The 9906-nt window shown below is 42.3% G+C and overlaps 1 protein-coding gene across 6 annotated transcripts in view; it reads right to left on the bottom strand.

The window, feature by feature from the left end:
* FXR1 (FMR1 autosomal homolog 1) overlaps window positions 1–6569 on the bottom strand; it is a 1317598-nt gene extending 1311029 nt beyond the window's left edge. The window contains exon 1 of one of the 6 annotated variants that reach the window (XM_069618666.1): window positions 6307–6569. In XM_069618666.1, the coding sequence (XP_069474767.1) occupies window positions 6307–6357 (51 nt within the window). In that variant the 5' untranslated portion in view covers window positions 6358–6569. The remainder of the gene's footprint in view (window positions 1–6306) is intronic. The other 5 variants (XM_069618663.1, XM_069618668.1, XM_069618667.1 and 2 more) reach the window with 5 other exon arrangements.
* Between the last annotated feature and the right edge of the window lie 3337 nt (window positions 6570–9906).

Raw genomic sequence — 9906 nt, forward strand, 5'->3', positions numbered from 1 at the left:
TAATACCCCGGAACCCAGGAGCTTGTTTTAGTGCCTGCTCATCTCATCTTAATTTTGAAGCCTGCCATCAGTTACCTTAAACCCATCAGCGAGAACCGGTAGGCAAAGCCGGCCCTCGCTGAAGGCACTCAAAGGCTACTGACTGAACTGACCGAGTGTGCCGAGCTCAGAGCTGGCCACCCCCTTTAAGCCCTATATTTGTGTCTTTAACATAATCTCACTGCCTACACCGGACGCTCCTGCCCACGAGTAACAGAATACGCAGCGCGCCGGAGGATCGTCTATAACAGCACCCGACGGCATGGCGAATCAAGCCACGAAGTAGTGAGCAAACACTTGGTGATACTCTTATACACAGTTGCATTGCCGCATAACACGCATCTTGGGCGCCTCCCTTTAACCCTGTACTTGCTCTAAACTTGTGCATGAATGCCACAAATGTGCAGCATTATGCCCCGCGTGCGCTACGTGTTGCACAGCTGTTCGTACTGCCTTAAGTGCAAGCCTTCTCCCCCTGCAAGTTCAGGTCATTAAGGTCAATACAGCGTTTCACTTAAGCTGCCGCTTGCTGCCACAGCCCTAACATTTTGCTTACCGTGTGTCATGTTATCTTAGCTTTGCATTAGATATGCGAGGGCAGAGATGCCGATGCGCCGCATCTCAGCAAACTTTACACCACAGAACTCGTTATACTACTTCTCTCGTGCCTCACAGTGCACCTTATTTGCCTACAAATGAAAAGAACGTCTGAAGCATTGTGGAAGTGCACCCCATCTTCAGTAAATAAGGACAATTTCACTGCAGTTTCATTTAACTACAAGGTAGCCATTGTCCAAGCGAAAAAAAGATAGCTTTGGATATACAATCGTTAAAGTTAAGTCCAGCATGAAGGAACTATTCAACATCCTGAAAGAGCTGGAATCACCTGCCCCACCACCTGATACTTGCAATAAAGGCACCCTATGGTGCACTCATATACAGAATGCACTACAAGACAAAATCACCTTGCTTCAAAATAAAATAGAAACTAAGAAAATCCTCATCACCGACACTGTTCCTACTCAGGACTCACCCTTCCCTACTAGGAACGCACTGCCCCAATTTAATTTCACACCCCTCTCTGTCGGAGAGGTTGAGTCCATCATCTTGAAACTCAAACCATCTAATTGTCAGGGAGACATTTGTCCAGCCACGCTTATTAAGGAGGCTGTGAAAGAACTGGCCCCTTTCATAACATCTGTCATTAATGCATCATTCAAATCCAGTACAGTACCTAATAACTTAAAAGACGCCTGGGTACTCCCACTTCTAAAAAGAAAAAACAAAAAACACAACATTGGACCCTAACAACCCTTCAAACTACGGACCCATCACAATGGTTCCTTTCTTGCTAAAAATATTGGACCGAGCAGCTTATCTGCAGATAGAGCAATACATTGAATCCCATAACCTGCTAGGACTGACAATCAGGATTTAGACCCAGACACGGGACAGAAACTGCGCTCATCGACCTCAAGACTCAAATCCAGACTTTTAAAACACAAAGAAAAACTAGCGCTGCTTCGCTTACTTGATTTATCAGCGCCATTTGATTTGGTGAAACCATAAAATCTTATGTAAACACCTCTCATTTGATGCGCACTTCACAAACCAAGTGAAGCCTGGATTGAGTAATTCCTTAACAACTAGTTGTTATAAATACACCACTTCTCAAGCTCGTCTTTAAAGTCATTGCAGCAAGTTCTGAAAGTAGCTCACTCAAGGTTTCCAAAACAACAGGTTGAGGGTTATCTTACGTGGTCATCATATCTTACCATGTTGTGGGGTGCTTTTGCCAAGGCAAAAGGAGGGTCTCTGCTACAGGGTTAAACAACACTTGGTGTGGAAAAACACATATGAAGGGAGAAGGCTCGAGGATAAAAAGGTAAGTATGAACGTCCTTCTGGGCTCTGCAGTGAAACTATTTGGAAAGACACTTGCTTCTCAGTTGTCTTCATGGACTACTGCAATTGACATCTTGCCTATACGCCAATCTTATCGGATTTCATTAACTGTGCGTTGATGTCCATGCTGATAAAGGGGTCAAGTGAGATCACCAAACCATTTGTATTTCAGGTTTATAGACTGTCACTGCCAATACGGTAATCATGACATTCGGAAGAAAGTCCATGTACCCCAGTTATCACACTAACAAAGTCAAGAAAGTGTTCTGCAGAAAGCAACTTTTAGCCAAGCAGCCTATTTCTGAACAGATAACCTATAGCCCTTGATAAAGGTGCCAGAATGTTGCAAAACATGTTAGTGTATCACATTCACAGAATAAGGGCTAACGCTATTAAAACAAGCATTGGCAAAGCAAACATTTTGGGCTACGGTGTAGATGTGGCATAGGCATTTGCTGGGCACATTTCTATCTAATAGCTCAAGCTAGAAACTGTTGGCTTTTTCGTTGCTTGTTGAAAGATCTAAATTAGGTGGCTGGAGGCATACTTTCTTAAGACATTTTAATTACAAAAGTACCCATTTACAGTTGCAATTAAGTCACTCTCAACAGACTGCTTACAGAAAATACCTGCAGGCCAAAGTGGGATGTTTCTACTTGATAGAGCACGATCCAAGATATTCCAGGAGGATGTGTGTTTTAGGTGGAGAGGGGTAGGTTGTGGGTGGGACTGAAAAATGGGGATTAGCGCCAAGAACAGTCGATGGGTTAGTCAATAACCAAAAAACACCCACAAGCTGTGTGTCCCTCCTCATGTCATCTCACTCCTGCCTGTACAACAATGCAATAGCTTTGGCTTAAGTGCCACCTAATAGCCCAAACGCAAAAATATTGGATTGTGATAGGAGATTCAAATTAAAACTCAAGAAATCAATAATAACAAACCTAGAAGACATGACCAGCATGGAATACTTTGTTGTGGTAAATTTGATTTTGACACCAGGTAGATTTGATGCCTCCAGTCAGTTGACACAATCTAAAGGATCTACACAACAAAGTAACTACTCACTTAACGAAAGTGATCGCCACAAAGCCATGTTGGTTCAGAATTCAAGGAAAAGTTCAATTGATTTTTCATTAACACAATGTTGGACATTTACAGATCTAATTTTAGGGATTAAGCTCTGTAATTTAAGGTTACAATTGCAAATGTATAGTATTTTAAAAAGGCCTTTTACAGTATTTGTATGCTATAGTTTGTCATTTTTGTAATCCTTTGTTCCTTAATTTATACAGTTTAATACAAATTTAGATTTTAACTCAAACAAAATATCCTTCCAACAATGACATAAGAAAAAACGAACGGGCGAGCATGACCTCATGTGCAACAGGTCGAATGTAGGCTTAATATAATTATTTTAAATACAGTCCAAGATCTTTTTTTTTTTTTAACTTTGTTGCTTAAAAACATAACAGACATTTGGGAGAAAATTCATTTTATAATGAGGTTGAATAAATTACCCTGTAGTTGTGATCTAAATTAGATGGTAATCTTGCATTAACTGTTAAAAGACGCTTTCATGTGGCATCAGAATAAGATTCCCGCACATGGCAGGACAACTTCATACACCCAAGAAAATAACAAAATCCACCGTAATATGCAACAAAAAGTTATACTAAGGCAGGGCAATCTAAGATATAAAGTTGCAGGAGCCAGCACATACATTTGAAACTTTGTAATCTAATATTCTTTACCATATGAATAATTTTGCCATGCTCCTATCAACTTTAGCACCTAGGAAGTAGAATTGCATTGCAAAAATCTAGAAAGAATGCATGCAATGCCAGCACTGGCAGAAGACTTGAATGATGGCAAAATTAAGATGTAATAGATTTTGCATGGAGCTATAACGATGCAGCACTTTAAACTGATGTAGTATGATCTGTGGCTCAGTGGACTAATGCAGCCAATACAGGGGACTGTGTTTGACCTCATGGCCACAGGTTCGAGTCCTGGTAGGTCCACTCAGCCACTCATCCTTCCGAGGTCGATAAAATACATAACATGTTTTGCCCCTCTGGGGGCGGACCTGTTATGTTATTTATGCAAATAATGCATCGAGCAGAATAGCGGTTTACAATACAGTTTACATACATGTACCAGCTGATTATCATAACATACAAAACAATGCAATTCCCCTCCGACCTCCACCCCCCATCTCTTAACACTGTCCATTTGTTGCAACAATCAACTCAGATTACCCCGGGAAATAGGTTTCAATTATGAAGGGATTTAGAATAGCAAAATACAGTTTCGACCTTAAATCGTCAAAGTGTTGACCTTTCTCCAGAAAACATTGGAGTAGAGATGAATCTGTACTGTTGACATAAAAACAAGTCCGAGTCAAGTAGTGAAATTCCCCTCTCCTTCAATCCTACATTCCACTGAGTTTTTTCATCACCTCTTTCTGATTGCAATTCCAGTTGAACAAATATGCGTACATTCTAAGATATTTTCCGCAATGAACATCCTACTTTATTATATCACACTATTTTAATATGCAATGTCACAATTTATATAGAAAATATGTCCCCAATGTTGACCTGTCTAGCGCATACCTAGATACTGCTTAGAGTTGAGTCAATGTAAACAGTGAGCAACTGTAAGGGTGGGTGGAGAAAATAACATTTTAATTTAGCAGGAGTCAAAGTATGAAAGAAAGAATAGTGTCCAAAAAGAGATGGACAGGAAATATAAGAGAGTGGGTTGGAAAGACTATTGCCAAAGACTAAGGATTGGGAGAGGGGTAACAAATGTTTGTCATCAAACTGTTCTCCACCACTGAAATATCATGAAGTCCTTGGTAAGTCAACCGGTACAGGAGGGCAAGTCACAATGGCGCCAGAACTAATCACCAGAAATGCTTGGCCAGGAACGGTTCCATTTAAGCCTTCATACAACAAAGAAAGCAAAAACAGCTACAAAACTAAGTCAAGGGCACCACTAATTTTACCTAGTATATTGCCACTAATTTGATCTTGTATATTGCCGCTGCAGTTTAGCTATCTTAGCCACTGTACAAGGCCACTAAAATCTGAACGTCTATTATCCCAGAAACATCCCTGTCATTTGACAAAATCAGTTTAATCTTCAAATCAAAAACAAACATCTCAAAATATTGCATGCTACGCTGAAATCCAATTCCGATGGGGTCATAGTAGAACATCCAAAACACTGACATGCTTAGTGCCAGAATCACTGACAAAACGGTGTACTCAAGATCTGTGAAAATCTTGCCTGTTAACCACAGGAATCATCTGTACGTAGACGGCAATATGTTTAAAAATAGCCTAGTGTCCCAAATGTCTGGCACAGCTGACAACCAGGCCAGACTGACAGGCAACAACTGCAGTCCTACGCAATATGGGCAGCATCCAAGCTGCATTCTTTGGTTAACTTCCTGATTGAAACCCTGTGATATGGAGCAACCCAATAAAAAGGAAACTGGACCACTTTAAAAGAATGTTAATAATCCCAATGGTCTAAAAACAACACCAGTATTGCCTCTTATTGAATTCCATTGAATGATGGAACAGAAGAAAATCTTGTTATTTTCTCACTTAACCACTACAGGTTTTTGTCATCCAATCATAAATTAATGTGCTCCGAAAAATCATAAAACCGTCCAAAATAATAAACATAAAAACACATATGCTATTGATTAGATTAACAAGAAAAGATACATAGTGAGAACATAGGCTTAACAAGAAACATCAAATCATTGTATTATAAAGATGAACGCTTGTTATTGAGGGTTTTAGCAGGTCATCCCTTGATTTGGGAGGCAATGGCCTTATTTGTTTACAAGTGAGACACAAATTCCTCTGCAGCAGAATGGTATAGGGGTCCGATTTCAGGGCGTTGGGCACATGGTGGTAGTATTCACAGGACGCCAGGTATTGCCTTCCACTCTGTAACCATAATGTTTCCTGCATACAAACAAGGAATTCTAAACTGGAAGTGCACGCCTTAGATCTCTGAACTGCACTGGGAAAACCCCTAAATCACAAAAAGCAAAAACAAAGCAGCCACGGGCAGGCCAGCTATGCAGAGTGTGATCCCTGCACAGGCCCATAGGTGTAAACATACAGTCATACAGGCTGACATTGGGATCTGAGTACTGTCATAGTGTTGGGGTGATGACAGGGTCAGTGGGGTGTCCCACAGACGTCCCCCGCACCACCCCTGAGACCAGAGCGGGCCGTAGATTGTAGCGAAGCCCGTCAGGGGCTGCGAGGCCTCGGTATGTGCCGAGGCCGCACCGCGGGAACCCTCCCCTGGCTTCCGCCGCTAGCCCGGGTACCTTGTAATAGGCTCCGTTTGAGCCGCGCACTTCCACAGTTAGTTCCTCCATGTTGGAATCGCAAGGGCCGACGGGAACGATTTCTAGAAAGTTTCGGCGTGAAACTGAGAGAAACGAAAGAGGGATCGAAAGAAAGGAGGGAGGGACAGAGGGAGAGGAGTAGGCGGGCTAGACGGGGAGGGAGGAGAGGGCGGGCCCGAGGAGCGGCGGGAGGGGCTGTCAGTGGAGGCAGTCAAGCTCACAGAGGACGGGCGACGCGCAGTCACAGAGGACAGCGGGGAAGCCAAGGAAACGACACAACAAGCCGGCGGGCAGGCTCAAAACAGGAGCAGAAATAGAGGAGAGGGCGTGGGCTGGTATAGTAGCCACCTCTTTATAAAAAACAACTATATTCAGATACATTTTTGGGGAGCATGTGCGCCGACTTAATGTGCCTTGCATATCACCTAACTATGTCAAATGCCCCCCTACCCTCACATCTTGGGGGACTCCCAGCTTTGGCCAGAAATATTATTTCTAAAATTCTCTATTTTCCACGTTTACTCCCCAACGTATTGTTTTAGTGAATAACGCAGCGTTTTCGAGCAGGAGAGGGAATCAGCAGCAGAAGGAAAGCTAACACCCTTGTCTCTGTGTCTGTTTACCCTCCAGGCGTGACAATCATGGTTCAAGGCGGAGAGTTGCAACCACATCCACAAGAACTGGAGAGGAGGTGGTTAGCGGGGCCTACTCCCAATCCCTGCTTACCTCTGCATGCCTTTATTGTGCGTCATCGTTTACCTCCGTTATATACACGTCCTGATGTTTCTGACTGCCATACTCACGCAACCCGTTTACTGTCTCTGTGGGTCAGCGCGTTGGTTTCACCCCAGCAGTTTGAAAGCTGAGACTCAACATTTCTGTACATTTCCAGAAATGTCGATCATCCTCATTTGCGTTCCCAGGTTGATGGAGAAAGCCATCAGCGAAATGGGAATATGGTGTTCAAAGTATCGCCTCCCAAAACTACCAAAGACCGCACTGGCAATCAAAGAGTAGCAGAAAGTCAAAACTTAAAAGCAATTACGGTGCCGAGGCTTGCACATTCTGAAATTACCAGTGATGCGCGTTAACTGAAGGACTCCCCAGCTAGAGGTTTCATTAGCAGGAACTGTATCAAGCCAAATATTGCCAAACTATGCAGATCGAAATCCAATAGATACACACCAGGACTACGCAAAGATGGTACCAGAGGAGGAATACACTGTACCTGGCAGAGCTGGCTCAAGTGATGACTAGGTGTATTGTGTTTTTTAAATCCACCAGGACTCTGAACACGAGAACAAGAATCTCCATCCAGGTGCAAGATTCAAATCAATGATCTCTAGGTAGCAGCCACACTGAACAATAGGGCCTCTGGTAAAGTACTCCCAGCAGTATACTGTCATGTTTCCACTCTCCTGCTATGATGACCCAACATTTTTGCATGATATAATATGCTATTTATAACGCGCTTGATACCCAGAGGTTTCTACGCACAGACACAGTAATCGAAATTGGGGCGCTCCGTGTCGTCTTGCTTCCAATGTGAGCACGTTGCCCCTGAGCTATCCTCCTGAGAACTTAAGGTACTAATACACACATTGCCCATCAAGAGTTTTCACCAAACCATGCACCCATGACTTCTAGAGCATCAAGTGTGTTTATCAACAGTGATTGGTCTGGCATGCTACCAAGGTGCAAAGCGGCCCCAGCACTTCACTTTATATGATTCACTTTAGTTAGGACAGTTTTTCTTTAGTTCTACCAAACTTCATCAAAACCATTCAACTGAGACAGTGCAAGACTCGACTCTTAATATAAGGCTGTACCACCTGAGTTTGTTGGTAGCGTAGACAATGCTTATCTTAGGAGGGAGAGAGGGCTGTAGACTAGTGCAAAGAATCAATAACACATACATGAATCAATAGAAACACTGACAACCAGAAGTATTGTAAACAATAAAGGTTTATTTTAAATACAATTAGGCCTAGTTAAGTCTTGGGGTAAGTACTGGTCAAATTCATAAACCTATTATTAACAAAAAAACACAATGCTTAAAGGTACACAGCCAAAGCATATATCCTTATTTGGAACACCTAACAATAGTTCTAGTGAAGTCAAACCTTTTTAAACACTTTCAGTATAAAACACACCTATTCTTGGCGAGTAAAACCAATGGTTACTTTCAGGTTACATTCAATAATACCAGGGTAGTAGACCCTAACAGTTGTACCGTGATGCTCAGCAAGAAATCGCATAATAAGTCAACTGGGCAATATATTTTTTGTGAATAGTGGAACACTTATTCTAGGTACAGTAAACACCTATAACTACTTTTATGATAACACACAGTTAAACTAAGTAAAACCTAAGGATGTAATATTCAATTACAGGTGCTTTTGAGATCAGTGAAACGCAGATTGAGATAAACAGTAACTCTTGTAACTTATTTTAGGATGGCACGCAGCTAACTCAAGGTAAATAAAACCCATACACTTTTTCAAGGACCTATCAGCAACTAGGGGCAGGTATAAACCTAAGACTGTTTTTGTGTCTGTCTAAAACAGAACAGGGAAAGCAAAACCCAGTGTTACTATGACTCAATGTTATTCTAGGTAGCTAAAACCTAATGCAGACTTAATCTGGACAGGCCAATAGCAAGTCAGGGGAAGCAAGACCTTGTTGGGGGGGCACTCAATTATCCGAACAGGAATAATAAAGTGAAACCGACAGCCTTACTTGTGGGAAGAGGCAAAACCAAATCACAGGTGAGTAATATACCCTTACATCTACTTTGTGTTAGAATGGCGAAACCACAGTTTCTAAGGTAAGAAAGATGTTACATATACTTTTCAGAATGGCACAACATTTCTAAGGTAAGTAAAACAACCTTATATCTACTTTTAAGAATGGCAGAACATTTCTAAGGTAAGTAATAACCTTTGTCACTCTTCACTCTCAGAGTTACAGTTGCCAACCAACTCTTTTATAAGTAAGTAACTTTTAAACACTTATTCTCTTTTCTAGGCAAAAGGGCCAATCCTTTAATAGTCTTTCCCTAATTCTTGGAGTATGGGTGTTCTCAGTGGCAGATGGGGGGGTCACTAGGGTCTAGTGTCCAACAGACAGTGTCAGGGTAGGTTCTTAAGTAGCAAAAGTCAGAGTTCCTAAGGAAGACTGTTCAAACAGGTTAGTATTTTACTTTAGAGTTAGTTGAGGGTCCAGGGGCTTCACAGAAGACACCCTATAAGGATTCCAGCAGTGAGCCTGGGTGAACTGGACAAGAGGTCTCCCAATCACAGAAAACACCCCAAAACTACACAGGAATAACAAGAGACTTAAGGTAAGTAAATACCCAAGCCAGCACAGTACGTCAGCACAGAAGAAGATTTTGCAGCAGGAGAACTTCAGTATCTGCAGCCAAAAACCTGATCAGTGGTTTCCTTGTGGTGACTGAAAACCGTACACCGCCCACCCAAGGTCGGTAGGGCTCCCTGTTCACACAGTCTCACCCGCAAACCGTGTATGAGCTCTGCAGTTTTCCTTGGTTTGGCCAATTACTGCAGATGCTTCATCCCA

The sequence above is a fragment of the Ambystoma mexicanum genome, chromosome 10 (genome assembly GCF_040938575.1).
Source record: "Ambystoma mexicanum isolate Mex_15411 chromosome 10, UKY_AmexF1_1, whole genome shotgun sequence".
Taxonomy (NCBI): Eukaryota; Metazoa; Chordata; class Amphibia; order Caudata; family Ambystomatidae; genus Ambystoma; species Ambystoma mexicanum.